General features: G+C 36.1%; 1 protein-coding gene across 1 annotated transcript; it reads right to left on the bottom strand.

Moving 5' to 3' along the window:
- Positions 1–8385: 8385 nt before the first annotated feature.
- Positions 8386–24344, bottom strand: LOC140146790 (macrophage migration inhibitory factor-like). The gene is made up of 3 exons (XM_072168675.1): positions 24151–24344; positions 13977–14146; positions 8386–10606 (listed from the first exon to the last, which is right to left on the bottom strand). Exons 1-3 carry the CDS (start codon positions 24256–24258, stop codon positions 10522–10524), a joined length of 363 nt encoding a protein of 120 aa, XP_072024776.1. The 5' UTR covers positions 24259–24344; the 3' UTR covers positions 8386–10521.
- Positions 24345–24424: the final 80 nt, after the last annotated feature.

Genomic DNA, 24424 nt, shown 5'->3' with positions numbered 1-24424 from the left:
TTAAGCGTTTCTGTAGTGTTTTAATTTCCTAAGCCTTTTAGCGCGTTTTATTTAAAAGCGCCCCATAAATGTGTGCCAAATATCGCTTGCCCCCCCCCCCCCTCGGCTTGCCAAAAATTGCTTGCCCCCCCCTTTCGGCTCGCCAAAATTTCTTGCCCCCTCCCCAGGGCTCATAATTATTGCACAGCCCTTACGATACCTGGGGAAAAAGGAAGAGGCCTTTTTAATTTTGTTTTTCTGGTTGATTAGGCCACTCTTCTTGACACAAAACTATTTTGTAAGGCTATAGAAGGCTCTAGAACTTCTCAAACATCTTCCTTAAAAAGTTATAACTGAAATTTTAGAAAATAAAAATAAAAACTTAAGAATCTTCAAAAAAGGAAGCGGGAGGTTGTATGATGTTTACACGGCTTTAAAACTTCTCAGCAGAACAATTTCTGATACAGTAAATAATGCGAGGTTTTCGTTTTATTACCAGGTTTATTACTTGAAGTACTCGTCCCCAACTGTATCGTGGGGAACTCATGTTTTCCACCATGGTGGGATAATTCTGAATTGACACTTAATTTGGGTGTACTTTGTCTTGGGTCCAATCTCTATCGTGGAAAGTTTGCTATATCTTTCTAAACATATGATTGCAACATTTCGAAACCACAAACCAAAACTGGGTGCTATGATGTACAAGATTGGGCTACGAGTATGCATTTTACCAAGTTAGCAATAGGTAATTGCTTCATTTTGCATATGCATGACTTTCTTTATTATACTCAAAATCGGATTTTATTATACATGCTATAAGGAAGTTGTTTACGTGCATATAGGCTCCTTCACAGCCGGTTTCTGTCGTGTATGTTTGCGAGTGAGCCACAAGCAGACTGGGTTGCCAGGGACTACAGGACAAAATACCTGTTTCTGACTATAACTATTAGCAGGGTCTGGATTTGGCACCCTACCAGATATACTGATAATGGTTAATTGGAAATCTGAAAATAAACACTTATTTTGTAAACAGATGGTACTCTGTGATTATTTATGCATGGAAACTTAGGAAATTGATGTTAATGGAATAATTGATATATTAAACATACATTTTGTTTTGTTTTGTCACCGATCCAAATCCATTCCCAACTCAGGCTTTTAGGAACCATTTGACATTAAATATTTTGAACAATTGCTCTATGAAAAATGATATAAATGCACCCCTGCTGATCCAGGCTACTCCCAGCAAACACAAAAACGTTTTAAATAAGTTATATTTTGGCTTTTGGTTTAGGTAAAAACGTTTTAATAACATTAAAATGTCGGGTTATATAAAGGTCATGATAACGTTTTAAAACGTTTTGTATGAAAACACACTACAACAATATTTTCAAATGTTTTCAAAAAATGTTATTGTAAACTATTTTTGCAAACATTTTTGCCAAATATTGTGTCAATACTTAAATAACATGTTAAAATATTTGAACCCAGCAAACACAGAAATGTTCTTTAAATGTTTTTTTCAAAACCTTTTAATAACATTTAAATGTCGGGTTATATAAAGGTTATGAAAACGTTATTGCAAATATTTTGGGCAAACATTTTTCGCAAAATATTTTTTCAACCCCAAAATAACATTCTGTTTAGAATGTTTTGTATCAAGTTTTCAGGAATGTTTTTGGAATGTTATTAAAACGTCTTTATACCCTTTATATAATCCGACATTTAAACGTTTTCTGTAAATCATTTTTGTTTGCTAAGCAGTAGATTATCAAATTTTTTTTTAAGGTTATGAAAACGTTTTATACTCTTAATATACCCTTTATATAACCCGACATTTAAATGTTTTCTGACAACCTTTTATAACCTTTTGCGAATGATGTCGAAAACGTTTTGTTTGCTGGGCTGATAAGCTGTCAACAAGTGACCACTAATTCAACAATTATAATGAGCAATTATCTGACCAGACAGGAACCAAGCTGGGTATAAGGTGCCCAGGCACCTGTACTGTTAACTAGGGTTTATAGTTACCATCACTAATTGATGTTGGGAGTGACACTAGGGAGGGGGGGGGGGGTTAAATACCAGTAATTGGGGGTAGATAGTTGCTTTGGTTTTATACATTTTGGTAGAGCAACTGGGCAGTTAGTAGTAACAATTATAATCAACACATTCAGAAAATAAAGATTGAATTGAGCCAGGGAACCCCTGGGATTGAGTAATCAGTCTTTTTGATTATAATTGTTAAAGGTCATCTGACCCTGAGGTGGAATTTATATTGTTGGATTGTCAGAATGTTCAAAGTCTTAAGGTTGGTCAACCAAAACATGTACAGTACTTCTTGCTGAGGAAATGACCTCCATAATGCATAATTAAAAAAAATACTTCCAGCCGTTAAAATAACTCGTGTCTGTGGGCTGCCGTATTGGTTTACTAGTCTAGTAGTCTTATTCACAGTCTGTTTCTGGCCTAGTGAAAATCTTGCAACTAAAGCAGTCTGGGTCCAAGACTAAGCACACACAAAATTTGAAAAACTAAACAAAACTTCCTTTAAAAGGGGATGGTTAGCTACCTCAGAGTTTTGTATTATTTTGTTGTTGCTAAAATTTTCAAACTTATTTAGCCAGAAAAAGATTTCTAGGGGTTGTGCGATAATTATGCCCCAGCAAGAGTGGATAATTCTGGTTAGGGCAATTAGGCCAACCTGGGGGGAAGAGGGAAAGTTCAGAAAAATGGCATCAGAAAAGAAAAGAAAACTTTGGCATGAAAAGAAATAAAAAATAATATGAACACCTCCCCCACCAAAAAAAAAAATAAAATAGTGGCATTTTTCTGATTAATTTTTTTTATTATTATCATTATTGTTTGCCCTTACCTAAAAAACTAGCATTCCCCTAGCACTCACTAGGCATTCCATTGAATGGTAAAGAACCGGTAATGAATGCCTAAATGGTGAATGCCTCCAATACTATAACATTGAGTTAATAGGCGGTTGTTAGGACTCAACCGCCTGTTTGCTAGCCCTCAACCGCTTATAGCGGTTCGTAAGTGGTTCATAAGCCCTCCTCAGAGGCGAAATATGTAAATGAGCTAAGCACTCGAACCACTAAGGAGGCATTCGAACCACCAAGGAGGCATTCAAACCGCCTAGCATTTAAACCACCTAGGAAGCATTCGAACCGCTTGGGAAGCATTCCAACCGCCTAGGAAGCATTCCAACCGCTAGGAAGCATTCAACCGCTAGGAAGCATACCAACCGCCTCGGAAGCATTCCAACCGCCTACAGGTTAGCACTTTCGAACCACTTATTTAGCCCTCAACCGCTACAAGTGGTTCGTAAGTGGTTCATAAGCCCTCCTCAGAGGCGAAATATGTAAATGAGCTAGGCCCTCGAACCACTTGGTGGCATTCCAACCGCCTATGAAGCACTCCAACCGCCAATGAAATTTCCAATCGCCTCAGAAGCATTCCAACTGCCTATAGGCATTCCACCCGCTTATAGGTATTCCAACCACTTACAGGTGAAGCACTTGAACCACTGTATTATTATATATAGCTATGCTGGCTAAGCAATTATACCAGAGTGACGAATAGGAATATAATGCACTGCAGAAAATCGCACATGGTAAGCCCAGAATATATGTACTCCATTTTTTATCCATTGTGACAGACGCAGAGGCATTTTAGTTCAGCGTCTGTCTTTGTCGAGTCACTACCGGAGATGTGACTCCAAGTTCTTCTGGTTGAACGATATAATTGTCAAATCAGCTTAGAATTCAGTATTGTTTATCTTTTTTTATTCTTTGATGTAACGTAATTCTCCAAATTGACTCCTGGAAAAAAAATTAAATAACAATCAACAACTGTGGAGGTCCAAACTATTCCCTTCATAATAAATGAAGTGAAAAAAAGACAATTTCCCCTAATTTTGCGCCATATGAGTGCTTTTTTTAGTGGATTTGTGTGTGGTATAAATGTACACTATTATTATTAATGTTTTAATAATGCCCCAATATGCTAAGTAGCTCCTCCTTCCTAACACTAGACCATTCCATATTTCAAGAAACTGCCTACATAAAAACCTATATTCAAAGTTACATCTAGTCATATTTAAGCTTACCTTACACCATCCATATTGTGGCATATTATTGCACACAAAGATAACTATACATGGATCCCATACATGTATGATGTTGTCCACATAATATGCATTGTCATGTAACATCCCAAATGTAAAGAGTGAAAAATAAGGCCTATAATAAAGCTGGAAACATGAAAGGATTAAGATTCAATCATCTCTGCATTCACACCAGTTCAAAATGGCAGTTAGAAATATATTCCCATCATGCACCTGTTTGACCCTTGGGTCAACCACTAAGGAATGCTAGTCAAGGCTATTAGCAGAATGCCTAATTGAATGGAATGCCTATTACTTATACATTTTTTAACCGAATGCCTAATACTTAGAAATTTTTCAGTGGAATGCCTATTACTTAAGAATTTTTTTAACCGAATGCCTAATACTTAGAAATTTTTCAGTGGAATGCCTATTACTTAAGAATTTTTTTAACCGAATGCCTATGACTTATCCGAATGCCACTGAGTGCCTATAGGAATGCCTAAGTTAATAGTATTGAGCTTTAACGAGGACTTAATGAGTAAATAGGCATTCGGTAGCATTCTTGTGAGGCATTCGGAATGCCTGTGAACCAGCTCTATAGGCATTCATTAGCTGCTGAGTGCTAGTGACCACCTAGTACCGCTATCCTTGGCACTCGAGGGCTTGGCGAATGCCTACAGAATGCCAAATAGGCATTCATGTTTGGTAAGGGTGTATTTAGAAAAAAAAGTGGGGGAAACAATTCTAGCAGGTCGAAAAAAATCAGAATAAAAACAAATTTGCATTAAAAATAAATCAAGAAATTGTTTTTGCATAAAACAGAATTCGAACAAAAAAAAAAGAGAGCATTAAACCAAATAAATAAATAAATAAATGATTAAAAATGAAAAAAAAAAAAAATAATAATAATAATCTTTTGCACTTTTTTATATAATTTAAACTTTTTCTTTTTGTTTTTTTATTTAAAAAAAGGGGGGGGGGATTTTGGAAGGTTGAAAAAAATCAGAAGAAAAACAATCTTGCATTAAAAAATACAGAAGACATTCTTTTGGTATAAAAAGTAATAAAAGAATAAAAAACAAAAAAACAAGAGTGCAAACAAACAAAAAATAAATAAATAAATCATAAAATCAAATAAAATGAAATGAAATGAAATGAAATAATAAAAATAATAAATGTTAGCATTTTTTAAATCAAGTTGATCTTTTTCTGTATTTATTTATTTTTTTAAAAGTGGGGGTGGGGGCAGCTGTCATCTGCCAAAGAAATGTAGGGGCAGCTTCCTCCCACCCTGTGAGAAGTCTTGCATCCCCCCTGGAAAATGGGACTTTCAAAGCCGTATTATTTTGGTACACAGATATTCTTTCTTTTTTTAAAAAATCATCAGCCTATCTTTGATGTGGTATCAATAAACAGTGAATAATTTGCTTTTGTTCATTGTCAATCATCAAACGCATATCTCTATTGATCATGTTTGGTTATACTTTTTTTTTTAATTCAATGATGATTCAAAATGGATAACAAAATGGATAATCAAGAAAATGGCTAAGTAAAATTTGACACAAATTTGACATAAAAATTTTCAGAAAAACAACTAAGTTGGATTTGACACAATAAAATTGTCAGGAAAATGACTAAGTAACATTTGACACAAATTTGACATAGGGCCAAGTTATTTTTTCTGAAAATTTTTTTAAGTTAGATTTGACACAATTTTGACACAATAAAATTGTCAGAAAAATTGCTAAGTAAAATTTGACACAATTTTAACACAATTTTGACACAATTTTGACACTCATATTTTTCATTTGGTACATTTGACATAAACGCATCCCAAAAAGAAAGTATCCAGTTTGATTTTGGTCCATAAATCAAAGATGGGGTCTTAAATCAAGACCTACCATAAATAATAAAAATAAATAAATTTCGGATTTATATAGCGCCTTTTTCCAGCTAGATCTTGAAGGATTCAAAGCGCTGTAATTTCGCTGCCATGGTGAATCATCACAATCAGATCGCATCATCTAGGCCAGTTGCAGCCGAACCTCAGGCGCAGACCTATCCGCACTTAGATTGTAACATCCACCAATTATCTGTGCAGCTCCCCAAATTCCATTGGGTGAAGGAAGTTTTGATAACCAAACAACTAATCACCGATTTTTTTTGAAAGCAGGAGGAAACCGGAGATCCCGGAGAAAACCTGAGAGCCGAGCATGGAATCGGGATAAACCAAGTGCACATGAGTCCTTGGGCAACGCCGGGGCTTGAACCCGGGACCTCAGTGGTGCAAAGCGAGGGAACTACCGCTGCGCTAACTCGCCCTCCCACATACCATAAGTATGTTACAGATGAATTTATTCCGCACAGTGTGTCATTTGTCCAAATCGATGCAGAATTGATGACACAATGACTTTTTGAATGCAATCACCTCAATTTTAAAAGTTGCAGTAAATTCCTATTGATTTGGTCCTGCTACTCAATATGGGTAGCGATAGATCAAGAGCATGCGCCGCAGATGTCTGGCAGCCATTGATGCAGCAGGAGGACAAACCAGATATTGACTGTGAAGTGTGAAGGGTAAAACATTGAAGGAGTAAAAGAGTATAATAAAACACATGAAGTGAAGTCAAACAGTCTTAGACCGTCTCTGTTACTGTGTACATTTATGAAGAATCTTGAGAAGCAGGAAAACCACATCAATAGGGATTATTGCAACTTTTAAAATCAGGATGATTGCATTTAAAAGATCACTGTGTCATCAATTCTGCATCGATTTGGACAAATAAGATATCAAACTGTGCGGAATAAATTCATCTGTAACATACGTTTGGTATGTCTTGATTTAAGACCCCATCTTTGATTTATGGACCAAAATCAAACTGGATACTTTCTTTTTGGGATGCGTTTAGATTTGACACACAGTATAAAATCTAAGTTAAATTTGATACATATTTGATACAATCAAATATATGCCAAAAACTATTTGACATAGTTTTGATATATCAAATTTGTATCAAAATGCCATTTGACATATTTTTGATATACTTTTGATATATATTTGACATAAAAATTTCTGCGTGGGTGATCGAGCCTACTATTTTCCCTCGACCTGGCGATCTCACGGTCTCCAGTTCACCTCGGGGACTAATAGATTCCACCAGATCCCTCATGAGCAGTAAATATTTGTATACTATACTATATACTAACTAATACTACATTGTACCAGGGCTACGACACTCAGCTCATTTGCATGGCAAAATTACCCGTCTCCTCCGCAGCCAATATGGTTTTGCTCCATCGAAATCAAGCTGGCCACGGAGGAGACTACCCTCCTTTGTGTTTGTTCATTTGTGTATGGAGAGCCATTATTGGAGTCTATAATGACTTAGGCTACGCTCTCAGCTAGAGTCCGACGCTGCATTGTACTTGAAATACCTTTTCTGTGAAATCGCTATAGAGCCAACCGGGAACACGTATTTGTTTTGAAAATATAGCATTAAAATTAGTATCACCCTTGTGGCCCGTGCAGTGGAAAACCTTAATTCTTTCATTAAAAAAGAAATGAAAATTAAAAACAACACGGATCTACTTGTGCACCTATAAAATGGGCACAGCAATTTGTCTCAAATATGAGTGAATTTCAAGAAACATACGGGATATGATGAACATTGACCTGACGCCATGATAGCAGGATCTATTAGTCGTTTTATATACAATGTATATATCGTATTGTCATAATACCAATATTTGTCATAATATATAATGAGTAATATTTAGCAACGTAAGCGTGCAGTTCATATGCACAAGCGAATACTGATCTTTATGATATTCAGGTTTTTGTACATCACATATAACATGTCACATAGGAGGTCATACGTGTTGACCTTCATCTATTGTATTTGTTCATCTGTGTATGGAGAGGATTAACGCCATTAAAACTCCATCAGTATTAGGGCGTAGTTCAGTGAACTCATCGGATTGCTATTCCAAGTACTTTGATAATACAGATAATATGTATTAATGGGTCGAGGCGATTGCATTGAAAAACCTAATAAATTATTCATAACAGTTACGTAATCAATCGATAGTGCGGACACTTTTCATTTGCAAACCACCAAAATTCGTGATCTTTTAGCGTTGGAAAAGAAACCACGTGAATAGAGTGCCCTCTCAAGAATAGGTTCTCTGTGATTGTACGTTGTTAAACTGCATGGTTGAATACATCATACATGTACATGTATCCTGCATACTGATAAAAAAAGAAATAATGTATTTTAGGCTTGTGATTATAATACAATGTATGTATTTTCAATAAACGTTTTACAAATTAATTGAATGATTAGATTACCGGTACCCTTTTGTTGTCTAGTGTGCAAGCAGTCAAGCTTCAATATATCACAACTGAAAAAAAAATGCGATTTTCACAGTCACTGGTCATCTAGATGCTACACAATTCACATACACCTTCAGGTGTCAGAAAAGGTTTGAAACTCTTTTCACTCCAAAATGTTAAGTTCATAACCAGGGAATGAAAAGACAATGACTATAAAAAAACACCAGCCAAATATTACGGATCCTCCAAAAGGTTTTAGGACTTAAGAACATTTTTATTTTCACTGAGGACTAAGGACTTGGAAAATTTTTGGACAAAGGCTTAGCACTTAGATTTTTTTTTTTCACAACCAGGACGGCCAAAGGTTTAGCACTTAGATTTTTTCCACTAAAGGTTAAGAACTTAGAAAATTTCAGCCATCAGCCAAAGGCTAAGGACTTAAAAAATTTTCAGCCGAAGGCTAAGGACTTAGAATACTTTTGGCCAAAGGCTTAACACTTAGATTTTTTTCACTATAAAGATTAAGGACTTAGACAATTTTCAGCCAAAGGTTAAAGACTTGGACAAAAGGTTTAATGATAACTGAAAAATGCTAAGAGTATGTCCTGAAAGGTTAAATTGTAAAGACTAAGGTTAAGCATTCACAGTTGTTAACCTTAAACTGGTAAGAAGGTTAAGAAAATCCTAACATTAACCTTTAAATGTCAATGAAAGATTACGAAACTGCTATCTTAACCTTTCCATTGGGTAAGGGTTATGCTGACTTTTAAAATTGTTTGAGCGTTGGGAGTATTATTTTCAAGTTAAATAACCAACAATGGACAATTGACAATGAAAGTTTCTTTGCAGGAAAAACATCGGCCGTACAATATATGGCGTGACAGTAGTCACGCACAAAGATAAACATTTCAACATGTTCAATATGCGACTAGAAATATACCCCAACCAAAAATCATGAAATTTTCAGGCAAGCTAACTTTAGTTATTCTATAACATGACACCCATTTTTTATTTCTTTGCTTTTTCTTGCTTGATGATATGAACATTTTTGTGTTCGTGACATGCAATTTTTCTCATTTTCCGAGCTACTTTGGACATGTTCAAGCTTCTTTTTTTCCATTTAATTCAACTTTTACACGTTATTTGTTGCTTTACACAAATGTTTGATATCTTATCTGTGGTCAGGGTACATAAATGGAGCAATATATGACCCGTGTCTTCCATTTCTGGAGCTATTTTTGATAAAAAGCGTTTGCGGCTAAAATTTCAACATTGTGTTACGTAACCCGTGTTCACCAACCCGTATAAATTTTCTGTCGAACAAAAGAGGTCACGAAGTTGCTGTCGTACTGTATACATACAATAGGCTATCATTTCCTGAAGGTCACCAAAGGTCTAGCATACTTGGTTCTATTAAGTTATGAAGTTTTTTTTTATGTCTATTTTCTTATGTATTTTATTGTTTTTTTCACTCCATATTTATACCTTTATCTCAGTTTCAAATTTGCCGCCTTTGGCCCCCACAAACCAGATCGTGTCACATATAGAAAGTCAGCATCATCAAAGACCCCAATTTTGTCTCAAAATGCCCTCTGATATCAATTTCTGAATAAAATTTTATAAAATTTTAAAATAAATTTGTGTAATATTTCAAGTGATGTGCCTGCGATGGGCTATTTCAGTTGATAATGGTTGAAATCAATACACACCCCATTTGGAAGCAGGGACTACCTTTTGAGGAGAGTGAGCGCAATCACTCTCTACTGCTCTCCTTAAATCTGATATATAGGAGAGTGATTTTAGCTCCCCTTATTTAACCATTCTCTCCTTGCTCTAAACAGCTCTCCTTGAAGGCTCCAGAAGAGCTATTTAATGCTCTCCTGTAAATTCCAAAAGACAGTCCCTGTGGAAGACATGACCTTTATAATCTCCCACACAGGTAGTGTCATATTCAGGTAACCAAATTGAACTCTCGATCCCTATTGGGAATATTAAGGCCAGGCATGTCTTCCATGCATGTGTATTGATTTCAACTGTAATAGCCCAATATGGGCTGAAAGTTGTGGCAATTTGCCTAGCTGCACACAGTTCATTTTGAAGGAGACCAAAATGCGAATGTTGTTCCGTCGTATCCAACATCTTGCCTGGCGACATCCGAGAAACTGACATACATTCTGAAAAGGAGGAGAAATGAAATGAGAACTATTATTCATAGCAGGGGGTACTAGTAATCTATGTACATGGAGTGGTGACACAAGGATTTGTTTTTTGAGGGTGGGGGAGTGGAATTTGGGGTAAAATCTGGGTGGGGGGCATATTTCAAGATGGACACCATGCTTGGGTACAAAAACAAGTAAAAAGGGTTGTTTTTTCAGCATTGGGCAAGTACAGCGCTGTACCTGTTTAGGGTGTCAAAAATGCCAAAAATCAGGGTATACTTTTCCAAGCAAAATACTTTAAGTACCAAAGTTTAATGGCAAAATAAAAAAAGGTGAAATAGGCTATGTTTGGTTTCTATCAGAACACATCATAGGGTAAAACATTAAGAAACATCAAACTAAACACCTCAAAAGAAATAAGTCCCCCTCTGACCATGTCGTCATAACATCGTAAGGTTTCATTTTGTACCAACAAAACTAACTTTGAAATAATTATATGACTGTTTACTAAGTGCTGTGTGAAAATGAGAGATTTCCATGACTTCAGGGCTGAATGAGCCTAAATTGGAGGCAAAAACTGCCCTTTTCAAAAATCACAAAGTAGGCCTATGCTTGTCACAAAAGTTGATTCATGGCTTGTTACTAATGGAAAACCCCATGTGTTTGAGTGCATCCTCACCAAGTGAACATTTAACTGTAATGTGTATCGATTCTTGATCATTCAGGCATGCAAATCCCCTTGGTGCAGAGTTCAGCACAGTGAGTTGTAAGATGGTCAGTTCCATTCCTTGTCCCAATACGCCTTGCAGTTAACAAGCATAGGCCTACTTTGTGACTTTTGGAAAGGGCACTTTTTGTCTTCAATTTAGGCTCATTCAGCCCTGAAGTCATGGAAATCTCTCATTTTCACACAGCACTTAGTAAACAGTCATATACTTATTTCAAAGTTAGTTTTGTTGGTACAAAACGAAACCTTACGATGTTATGATGACATGTTCAGAGGGGGACTTATTTCTTTTGAGGTGTTTACTTATATAACCTGAACATGCATTTTTACTTTCTTAGTGTTAAAAAAATGGCAAAATGCTTGTTTAGGGTATGTTTTGCACGCACTGAGTAATACCCGTTTAGGGTGTGTTTCTAGAGTCCATACCTGAGCATGGTGTCCATCACGTAATGTGAGTGGCACCCCTGGGGTAAAATCAGAAATTTTCCTAAAATTTGGCCCATACTATAATAGATTCCATAATACATTGGAGCGTTGGGAAAAGGTTAAAGAATAAAGAGCATTGGACCCCGACCATTGTCCGAAACAGGTGATGGAATTTTAATTAAAGTTCAATTATTATGAGTTAAATTAATTTAATTCAAATTTAATTTCAACTTAAAAGTATTATCAATTGATCTCTCCTCACTGCATAGTATGTGGAGCCATACCAGTGAACCTGTCAAATAACAATACCTAGCTACAAAAGTAAAAAAGGATACTCCTAACTGTTGTGGATGGCTTTTCTGTAATTTTTATCCAGACTAAGGGGGGGGGTTGGCAAAGAAATTTTTTGGGGGATATCCACTACTTTTAATCTTTTAATTATAACACCCCGACCTATTTAGTTTCATATTTTTGAACCCCTTTACAAATTTAAGGTTTAAAGAGTATTCACAACCCTTTACAAATTATCAAACATGCACTTAGCCGGAAAGTACTCAAGTTTGGTTTTGGTAGGGACGTGCCACTGAGAATTTGAAAGCGGACCCATAAATATACCAATTCTTCAAGAAATTTGGACACATTGATATACCAAAAGTCAAAATTTTCGGCCGAATTTAACCCAAATTGTCTTAGTTTTTGCAAATTTTCCCAAAATGTTGGGAAAGTTTTAAAATTTTTTGCTAGATTAAGGAAAAATTGGGCTGTTTTTCGAAAAAATTGAGAAAATTTTGAAAAAAGGACCCATTCATATACCAAAATAGGCTTTGAAAAAGGGGTCATTGATATACCAAGAGGCTGAAAATGCTACCCATATTTGCGGCACGTCCCGTATGGTCATTTGTACTGAGTACCCCCCGGGCACTTAGCAACTTGCCAACTCACCAAAAATGACTGCATGCTCATCATCACATTTCTTGAATGACCAGATTATTTTGCGTTATGTAGCAGCAACTTTGGGACTTTGGGCGACAGATACATTCAATTTGCTAAGTACATGTAGAAATGTATTGAGCAGGCAGTCATTTCATATTTTCATGGTTTAAAATTATATAGGCCTATTTAGTTTTTGTGAAAATGACAGCCTGGGCTCTTGCCAAATCTCAAGTCCCTGTACTAGCCCAATAAAAACCGGGGCACTTCAATTTGAAATGGATATAGGTGTAGGGCTGGCACTTTCGCACTAAGGGGCATTCGGTGAGAGCAAAATGTAAAAAATATGGGGTCATTGGGTGAGAGCATGATTTTTGGCATTCGGTGAGAACAAAATGTAAAAATATGGGGTCATTGGGTGAGAACATGACCTTTTTTAAACGGAATCTTTGGGTGAGAGCCGAAACAGCACAACAGAAACCTCGAAAATCGAATTTCTAGTTCTAAATGGCTTCAAATTTCTGTGTTTTTTCAAAATAACAAAATTAGTGATAAATGAAAGTTGCTGTTAAAATTGAACAAATAAGGGTCTTTGGGTGACAGATCAAATGAAAAAATAGGGGGTCTTCGGGTGACAGAACATGTGTTCGTAAAAATATATGGGGTCTTTGGGTGACAGCAACGCTGAAAAAGGGGGTCTTAACAGCCCTACATATGCGTCACCTCCAAAGTTGGAGTGCCCCCCCCCCGGATAAAAACAGGTTCAAGTTTGGTTTGGTTAGGGGTCCCAGTAGGGGTTTGCCGCTGAGCATTTCAAATTTTTTTTTTCAAATTTGGACCCATCCATATACTACCAAAATAATTTATTGCATGGCCTAGAAAATATACCATGGTCGAAAATGTGGCCAATGTTTGCAGCACGTCCCTGTAAGCCGACAAATAAAACCTTGTTCTACGGGTCATACCATCCCAGAATGTGCATTTTGGAGTTGTTTCTTTTTTCTTTTAATTTGGCTAAAATCAGCTGTTTTTGCCAAAATTTATTAATTTTGGCTGAACAATTTTAGACAATATGCTTGCAAAAAATCATTCAATTTTGTCAGATTTTGGTGAAATTTTAGGGTAATTTTAGTCTCTAGAAAATAGAAAGAAAAAAAAGCTGCCCCCCTTATCAAACCTAAAGGTCCGTCCGCCCGTATAGAACAGGGTGTTTTCCATCGCCTAATAGTCATTTGTACTGTACAACTCCCCTGATCATGAGCCCTACATGTAGCTGTCATGAGGTTCATTATCTTACTGTACCTATCTTTAGCCACTCCAATAGAGCCTAATAATTCTGTTATTTTCTCAGTGTAGCATTTGTTTTCTTCCTTGCCAATTTTCCCAATGCTGATACAATTGACAAAGGCGCACGGCTCCTGTGTTCCGGCAAATGACATCATCTGATCTGGCAGGACATGAACCAAAATAAACTGCAGAGGAAGAAAAATATCAATGTACTGTAGTTAGCGTTTTATCCACGCCGGTTGAGGATATCCGGCACAGAGTCTTCCCAACCCGCACTAAGCTTAATATACATGTATATATTGGTCACCGACCGGCACCAAAAATCTTTGAAATCACAGAAAATTCGCTTCAGTTACAACCAAGATGTTGCTGTTTCTTACCTGAGAGAACAGTAAGAGATGGATTCATCCGTGTGGTGAGATTAAGAGATGAATTTGTCCGTGGTGTAGCTGTGTGCATGGAAATAGCATGCTGTGTGTATTGAGGGAGAACAGCTACACCACGGACAATTCATCTTTTAAGGGGGTACTATACCTCTGGCCAATTTTATGCCTATTTTTGCATTTTTCTCAAAAATTATAGCACATTGGTGGCAAGTAAGATATGTACTACAACTACTGTACTGAAAATTCAGCAACTCAAAGCAAACTAGTTATTGATTTATTGATCAAATATTGGTTTTCCCTCATTTTTGACTGTAACCCCACAACTGTTGTCTGTGCTGAAATAAAATTTACAGTGCAGTATAGTTGTAGTTCTTGCCCCTATAATATACATATCTTACTTGTCCCCAATGCACTATAATTTTTGAGAAAAATGCAAAAATAGGCACAAAATTGGGCAGGGGTGTAGTACCCCCTTAATCTCCTACATGCACGGACAAATTCATCTCTTAATCTTTCTCCTTGCACACACTCAGCTACTAAAATTAGCCGGCACTAAAATTGTGCTGGCTAATATAACTCTGACTGTAGTGGGTATATCTCATATATATGCCAAAGAGTTGCAGATTTATCCATAAATCTCTATACCTTAGTAAATACAGATTTAAGAAAGTCCACAGTGATCCCATCCTACACCAAAACCTGACCTTGTTATGACTATGACAATTATTTTGATTGATAAGGTCGTCTACAAAATCTTGCTCTGTTGATTTCAAATTTGCTTCCAAACAATCAAAACTGAGACAATGATTATCAGTTGGTGCATTTTCAAAAGATGTGTGGAAATGCTAAAAATTGGGTGTCATTGACCCTGAAAAATAACTTTCTGGGCAAAAAATGTGTCAAAATTTGCCATATATTGAAGCTAAATTTGCTACAAAAATGTAAAAATTGTTCAAAATGCAAGCAAATAATTTGCAGATTTGGTGTGAAAGATATGAGCAATTAATGAGTTTTCAAAACAACAGGAAACAAAAGGAAATATTACCTTTGTTTGGCTGTATCTCAAAATCAATATTTCCGAGATTGGCTGATTTTGCTTAATCGCATCACATACATGCCCCTCTTCACAGGGGGGTCAGTCCATGTCAAATCAACCAGGGGTCCCCTGCAGGTGACCCTCTCAGATTTTGATGAAATTCCATCAGAATAATCTTTTGTGGCCACAATGAACCCATACAAAAATTTGGCCTCATAGGCCATGTCGTTTTTGAGAAATGACCCCTTGAAATTTGGTCCGGACCCCCCCCCTTTTTGGAACTTGCGAGTGTCATTGGTGATTTTTACGAACTTTCGTAGCTCATAACTTCCTGTTCTGAACAGATATAAAGCTGCAAAGTTGCAATCTAGCTAACCATATATATGTCATATTTTCAGAATATGGCTCTAACCCTGGTTAAAAATAAGTACAAATAAAGTATACTTTATGTGTACTTTTTTGTACTTTTTATTGTACTTTTCGAGTGAAAAGTACAATTAAAGTATACTTTGAATGTACTTTTTTTCGCCTTTGTTAAAATTATTTGTACTTTTAATATACTTTTTCTATACTTTATTTGTACTTTTCTTTGACTCCAAAGATTTTGCCCATCATCAAGTACTTTATTTGTACTTTTCTGTACTTAATTTGTACTTTTCTTGGACTTAACCTTTTTTGGACCTCAAGAAATGTACTTAGACATTTTTTCAACAGCACCGTTGTACTTAATTTGTACTTTTCTGGGACTTAAACGTTTAGAAGGTCACCAACTGTACTTTTTAATATACTTTTTAGTGTACTTAATTTGTACTTTTCTTGGATTAGTCATTTGACCTGTTATGCAAATTGGTCACATGGCAATATTGTTGTGGATTTGAAAAATAACTGTCATTCTGTTTGGAGCTGTTTTTACATGACATATTAAGATGGGAGCTTTCATTTTGTGGATTTTACATGGATATAATTATGATATGACTTGGATTTCTGATGATTCAATTGGACACAAAAGAAGGTAACTACTATGTATAATTTGTTATTGTTTAAAATATTTTGAACACCAAGAAATGCCATATAATGCTGATAATTGGGTAAGCTTACACGCTCATTCAGCTTCATTCATGAGTGCCCATGCAGCCAACATACAACACTGCTGAATTCTGCCAATATGGACAATGGTATAATGTGCTATGTTTGGGTAATAACCTCAACGATAGACATTGGCAACTCTCTGTTGCATGGCATCTCAACTGAACAGACTTGCATGCATGATGAACTTATAGGCCTACATGAAACGACATTACACCTGTTTTTACATGACCTGCATTGGCTATATATTGAAAAAAGAATTTTGTTGTCTACAAGACTTATGTATATCAGCTCCAGATAACTTTGTAGAACTAGTATATTCACCAGCTCGTAGTATCTGTTCTGCTAGACAAGGACTTCTTCAAGAAACAGCTAGATGCAGAAACCCGGTGGGGCAGCAGAAGATCATTTCATGTTTCAGCTGCACAAATTTGGAACAACCTGCCATTTTCAGTTCGCTCTACCAAGAACATATAATTGTGTAATTTCAAAGCAAATTAACTTGTAAACACATTTGTTCCAAAATGCCTATGCCCGGGCTTGATGCATGAACTATTCAACATTGATCTGATTTTGTATTAATTATTATAATATTGTTTGCATTATTGTACATAATTTGTTGTTTCTGAAAAGCGCCGTGAGTGTCTTTTGACGGATACCGGCGCTCTATTAAGTGTACATTATTATTATTAATTAAGGGGGGGGGCTTACAACAATGTGCCCCGAAGGGAGGGAAAAGGAATTTGACCTTGACATGTGTTGCGTTACCTGGACAAGAAAGCAACCAGGATAGTTAAAAAATATGTTCTAATTTTTTCTAATTTCTTACAAGACAAATTTTCAAATTTAATCGTATGTTAAGTATAATTATTAAACCATATGTAGAGCATGGTATACTTTATTTGGCCATTTGAAAAGTATACTTTATTGGGCCATGTGAAAAGTATACTTTATTTGGCCATGTGAAAAGTATACTTAATTTGACCATTTGAAAAGTATACTTTATTTGGCTATGTGAAAAGTATACTTTTCACAAGACCAAAAAAGTATACTTTTCACATGGCCAAAAAAAAAGTATACTTTTCCTATTGCTAAATAAAGTATACTGTACTTTTTATGTACTTTTAAAAATGTACTTTTTCGGAACACAAAATAAGTACCGTACATTTAAAGTATTAAAAAAGTATACTTTTCACACAGCCAAATAAAGTATACTTTTCCTATGGCTAAATAAAGTACACTGTACTTTTTATGTACTTTTGGTCTGTTTATACTTTTACTGTACTTTTCTTTTCTTATACTTTAAATTCCAAAAAGTACATTTTTTTAAAGTACATAAAAAGTACAGTACTTTTTTTGTACTTGTTTTTAACCAGGGAAGTTATGAGCACCCAAAGTTGGTCATTTATTCAACCGCAAGTGTGATTTTGTCATTTTGGGGGTCCCCTGGTGCCAAAAATATGTGATCATATGACTCAAATGTCATAGATACATTGTCTATGGGTACATATCTGAGCCCACAAGCAAGTTTGAGCAAATCAAACCATTGATGGAGGAATAGGCGGATTCCAAAGTTGGGTCCGGGTGAAAATTTGCCGGAGACCCCCCATCTTTCTGACCAATGGTTGACCTTGTGGACAGTTAAAACATGAATTGAAATTTACAGCCATGAAACAGACCTACAATGTACCTAGAAACAAAAATTCAGCCTTGGTACTCAACTCCATCATAGTTAGATGGCTCTTGAAAATAGGGAGGAAAACCTGTTATTTCTTGTCCAAGGGTGTTGAATTCGACAGCCATGGTAACAAAATATGCCAAAAAAAGGGGGGGGGGTCCGGACCAAACTTCAAATTTTTGTATGGGTTCATTGTGGCCTCAAAAGATTATTCTGATAGAATTTCATCAAAATCTGAGAGGGTCACCTGGGAACTTTTAAGAAAATTGGTTCATTTGACATGGACTGACCCAGGGGTATAAACCAGAATCCACCCTCCCCCAGGCACTGAGCAAACTTCAAGGCGAGAGAACTTGATTATATCAGTACCACTGTCCTAGCTGAGTTTCTCTAGCCTTCTCCACTCCACACGAAAGTTAAAGACCCATTCAGTGATCCCAGCGCAAGCGTAAAACAAATAAAATTGTTTATATTATTGCTTAAAAGTGAAGGACAAGTTATTTAAATTGTCATTTGGTATTTTGAAATGAAAAATTTGGCAAAAAACGAAGAAAACAGCAGTACTGACGAAGTTGAAGCCCCATTCAAATACATGTAGTTAATTTAGATATAAAATTACAGATTCGTGTAAAATGTCTTATTTTGTCTTAAATACACAGCTTTTGGCTGAACCACTCGCAGGCTATGTTAGCACATCTATGACAATGACAAAGGTACCAAAATCTGAATTTTGATGATTTTTACGATCGTCCGGATGAGCAAATCAATGATTCTCTTTTTAATGATTCAAGCAATTTTAGATGAATTTATTAAATTTCAAAATTTTATGAACATGCCTACTGTGGACAGTACGGCATTTTTATTTGTCAGGACGTCATACGCAAACTAGTCTTTTTAATTTGGTCTTCAATTATATCACATCACAGTATCATAAATATCATAATTGGCAGGAAATCCAAGCTGATGGACTATGTTAAGTATTGCAGTAGAAGTATGATCACTGCACACTGATGATGTCCCATGCTAGTCCTAAAACCTTAAACATCATTTTCCGAGGCGCGGAAGTACACCAAATTGGTGTCGGGTGACCTTTGACATTCTTTTGTGGCGAGTGACATGGTCTTTCAATTCACGCCGAGTGTCCTTGACAGGCTTGACTATGTCTATGCTTCAGTGGTCATGAAAGAATTCAAAAGATAAGGCTAATGAAAGTCGATTCCTTGTTTCCCGTTACCCTACTCCGCTCAAAACCAATTGCTGGCCAAATATTTCATTATTTTGAATAAAACACTGATTTTTAACAAACTTTAACATACCAATAAAAATTGTGGTTTTAAATATATCATAAATCTCTTTCTGTTGATTTTCAGGGATTTTCTTTGCAGTAGGAGCATGTCATATGGTATAATATAAATGAATTAATAATGAATACCTACAATGTACCGTACTCACTTCTCTGTACCGCACTTTTTGATCTGCTCCGATCTCATCCCGTAAAAATATTGTGAAGCTTTTGATAATAGTTGTACCATCACCTTATGCATGTGGTTGTAAACTACATCTCATATGGAAAAGTTTTCCTATGAAAGTCTCTTTAAATAAATTATACTTGACTCCAGTGTGTGCATGCTGTGTGTACAGAGGCGTTCGAGGTCAATGCACAATGCATACATTACCACACAACACACTAAGCAGGGCTGTACGGAAGAAGGTATGGTTTTTCCTACAGTACGACGGCACTTTGTAACCAATCAGATTCCTTTTTAGAGAGTAGAATCTGGCAAAGTATTTCTAGGAAATACCGTTTAAGCCAAGTCAATCGGACTTTCTATTATGGGCTATTTCACGTTAAGTGTGCACTTTTCAAAATGGTGCTTCAGCATTTCTGGTTACCTGAATTTGGAACATTATATAATGTGGGTGATTTTATTAGATGTGCGTTATGGAGGAGAAGCTACAGGAGCATTTTCATTAAATTCTGACAACTTTTTATATCAGATTTTTGCATTTACATGCATTTTCAACACATTTCTGGAGTCCCACTTCATATTTTGAATGTCTTGTGAATGATTTCTTAGGAATATAAACAAGCCTCCTTTGTAGCTATTGCTTTGGTAACAAAGTATGAAGCATACACAATGCAAAGTAAGTTATTTGGCATAAATTGGTCCAGTATTGCCAAAATTATGACCATTTTTGTAATTATGTAGATTCTGCGTTAAACAAAAAAAGCGATGTCCTCTCCAAAACAAGTACTATCAAAATTGAAACTAAATTGGTAGTTCCTGCCAAAACTTGCATCTGTAGAATCTTCAGGGTGTTCCGCAATCATAAAACAGGACAATTAGTTCTGAGGATATTTGTACAAAATATCACAACCTGCCAGTTTTGGTGTCTTGATTCCGCGTTAAAAGTGTGTCCTCTCCAGAACAGGGGTAAATCGGCAATTGACACAAAATCAAGGGTAAATGTTTCACTTTATTTCAACAAAATTAACCTTCTCCTTCCCTCTAACAAGACAAGGCATTAGTTTTTAATCACAATACTCAAAGTAGCCAATATCTGATGACATCATGTTGTTTTAAACAGAATGTCCTCTCCAGAACAACCAAAAACTGTGGTCCGTAACAGCTCACAAAAAGCATGTACTTTTATTTTAAGTGAATGTTTCGTCTAGATATTGACAACACATCTAAAGTGAACATTTTTAGTCAGAAACATCTATTTTCAACTTATGTTTTGATGGTGAAAGTGTGGATTTCATGCCTCACCAAATAGCTGTGACCTGTGTCTGGATTTACAGGAGCCTTCATTAAAAGTAAAATACAAGAGATGGTATGCTTTTCTAGCAGTAGGCCTATTTGTGTGTAATAACATCTGATGAAAACTTTTAGACTGATGAAGTTAAGTATGCTGCTTGAATATCAGTGAAAAAAAGTGCAAAACTGATTGTTAAACAAAATGTCCCCTCCAGACACCCATACGTTGGAAAGCTCAGAAAACACAAGTTCTACTGAAAAATATGGGAACTTGACAATATTTAATTAAAACACATCAGAACTAACATTTATGATAAGAAAAATGATACACAAGAGGATATACTGTTATAATAAAGTAAGAGTTTCATGTTTTTTCAACAATCGTTTAACTTGCTTCTGGATTTGCAGAAGCCTGCACTTTAATTTTTAAACAAAAAATGTCATGTGGAATGATTAAAAAAGGTGTATTATCATCTCATGAAAAATGTAAACAAATGCAAATAATTTTGACCCATACATTATTTGAACTACATAGCACTGAAGTGGTTAATGTTGTTTTGTTAAACAAAATGTCCTCTCCAGATGCCATGCATTTTCCCATTGAAACTTTAGTGATGAATTTAACAATGTTATTGATGATCCCACGCTCTGATATTTTGGAATTGAATTTGGTACATCATGAAGTTCTAAAAATAATAGAATTTTTATGAATTTAAGGACTTCTAATTTTGACCCTCTGTGGGACTGTAAGTGTAGGCCTACGCTTAACGTGAAATAGCCCTTATCAAGTGAGGGTCGTCTATAGCACGCTACTTTAATGACACGGGGTGCATGTCAGTGTATTTCGCTGTAAATCGAGTGAGATTTTGGGAATACCTTGCTGTGTTTAGTGCTCCTGTACGACGAGGTCTTTCATCAGATTTCCTTGAAAATCGGGGAAAGTAAAGTTTAATATACACTTGAGACAATTAAGAGTGAGCCAAAAAAATTAAAGACTTTGCCTTCATAATAATTGAAGTTGAAAGAGAAAAAAGACAATTTTCTCCCATTGCTTAACTGTGGGACCCCCTTTTTTTTTTAGCAAAAGAGACTACTTTTCCATATATGTAAACTACAAACTGTGATTTATCACATGTATACATGGGTTGGTTTAAACCTGTAACAGATGCAATAATGAAATGGTATAAAATAATGAATAATGAAATGGTCACCTACACAGTCATGAAAAATTGTGTAATGGGAAACAAGGAATTGACTTTCATTGGCCTAACCTCTGCCCCAATAATCCCAAGCTATTGTCTGAAACTGCACCTCGGAAGATGTATGGTAAGAACTCAGTCTTCAATCTTCAAATGTGCTATCCCTATGCAGTCCTCAAATGATAGTCATATAACGGTTCTTACATTATGCAGACTGCCCGGTGTTGTCACTTAACATTGACTATGTGTACGCATGATCGTTCCCAATTTCGCGAAAAAAGGGGTTATTTTTAAACTATGTTCGCGATATTTAAAAAATAGGGTTGTTTTTGACGACGGTGTACTCGAAATTAAAAAATAGGGTACCGTACATATTTCTGTGAATCATCATCATCATAATGTCATAATAAATCTTACCATTTCTCGCTCAATTTACTCCCCGGTTTTACTTTTGTGAAACTTTTTTGCCTTCCTAATATCCCGGCCTAAATATTCAGCAACACGCTCGACTCGGTTTTATTTGTTTCATGGTTTGTTTACACCGATTACGTCACTGGGGACTTACCCAGCCGCTGATTCCATGAGACTTTTTTCATTGGCTTTATTAATGACGCACCCGGCCTCCGGAGCCTTGACAAACTGCCAGATATTAATAGAATGGGAATAGATGATTAAATACCATAGATATGAATACATCAAATATTTTGCATGGAATAAAAAGTCTGTTAGGGTCATTAACACTATTAAAGATTTGACAACCACCACAGACCCTAGGGTCTGTGCATTGCAACCACTTTCCATCCTATTTATCATAAATCTAGGCCACCACACACTATGGACCACAATGACCGCATCCCAATGGCATAGGTTTAGCCCAATAACCTGAATTAAACAATCATAGTGCAAAATTGGACCTGAAGTTGCAGAGTATGAGTTTTTATCCCCATATTTTGATACATGGATCGAATCCATGGGTTCCTATACAGTCACCCATGGAAAACAGTGTACTGAAAAACACTACACAATGTCCACATCAGCCATGGTTGGTTTTGTTTACATTGCATTAATTCCCTCAGAACAGGCAATACAGATTCCAGACAGATAAAACTTACCTAATATCAGTTTTAGTTGCCCTTAATAACTCCAAATTGACAAGACATTAAATTCTATTTGCTCATTTTCATACCAAAATCAAGGAAAACATGGTTTTGTTATTGCAAAATAACAGGAAAATCATACAGTTCATTTCTGGTCAATTGCAGCATGCCACTTGAGATAGTCAATATTGGCACTTGAATGGCATGGTTGGTTGGTTGGTCAGTGACTTCTGCTCATTGTAAGACTGACAGTAGCTGACAGTGTTGTAAACTTGATTGCATAACATTAAGATTGCCAACTTATAATCCTTTGTACATGTACATGTGTATTTGAGTTGTCAAATTTATGGATTAGTTACTGTCAAATGAAGTAAACAGTATTTAATGTCAACAAAACATGCTGCTGCAGAACTCTATGCCTGTGTGTGTGTGTCTGAGGGCCGATGACCGGACCGATGACACACATTCGATGGGTGTAATATTTTGAAAGGTCATTCAATGAATGTACAAATGTATTGGGGTTTAAGAACTGTGCCCCTGATAGATGAGCATGTTGTGGATCCTAGTGACACCATTATCCATTATAATACTAGGATCACAAGAGGATGAATTCCTAGCATGAGGGTCAACCCACATTATATTGATCAATACAATAGGGGTATTTTGTTAAATAATTATATAGTATGACATTGGGATGTACCTGTTGTAAAAAAATAACAGTTTTATAATGATGGAAAGTATTTCATGAACATGCAACAATCCAGTCTGCCAGTCTGCCACAGTCTGCCAGTCTGCATAATGTAAGAACCGGTCATATAACGAGCAAAAGATAAGTGACCGACTATCATTGAGGACTGAGTTCCGCAGTCTAGTCCCATGCATGATCCATGCATATCGCATGCATGTCATGCATGTGATGTGACACACAGTGAATGATATATCACTCACTTTTTTCGGTTTACCAATCAGCTCCATCCATATGTCTGAGCATTTTGCAACAAACCCGTCTGGCAGCGACGCTTTCGGAACATTCGTGAAAATTTGTAGAGTTGGCATGATGATGTTTTACAGCTTCTTTCAGTCTTTTTTCGGGGCAAAACTAATCCCGGAAACTAATGCAAAAACAATGTAATTGATTTTGTCTACGCCAGGGTTGCCAAAAGATTTCAGACCGAATCGCGGGTCAAATAATCGAAAAGTCGCCCAATTTTTCACTTTACCA

This window comes from Amphiura filiformis, chromosome 2 (assembly GCF_039555335.1).
Source record: "Amphiura filiformis chromosome 2, Afil_fr2py, whole genome shotgun sequence".
Taxonomy (NCBI): Eukaryota; Metazoa; Echinodermata; class Ophiuroidea; order Amphilepidida; family Amphiuridae; genus Amphiura; species Amphiura filiformis.
The sequence above is the reverse complement of the archived record's forward strand: the minus strand, read 5'-3'. Positions and strand labels throughout refer to the sequence as shown.

Coding starts and splice junctions, on each gene's coding strand:
- LOC140146790 (XM_072168675.1), bottom strand. CDS start 24,258: ATGCCAACTCTACAAATTTTCACGAATGTTCCGAAAGCGTCGCTGCCA. Junction 14,147..24,150: donor TGATTGGTAAACCGAAAAAA/GTGAGTGATATA, acceptor CTTCCTCTGCAG/TTTATTTTGGTTCATGTCCT. Junction 10,607..13,976: donor ATTGGAGTGGCTAAAGATAG/GTACAGTAAGAT, acceptor CCTCCTTTTCAG/AATGTATGTCAGTTTCTCGG.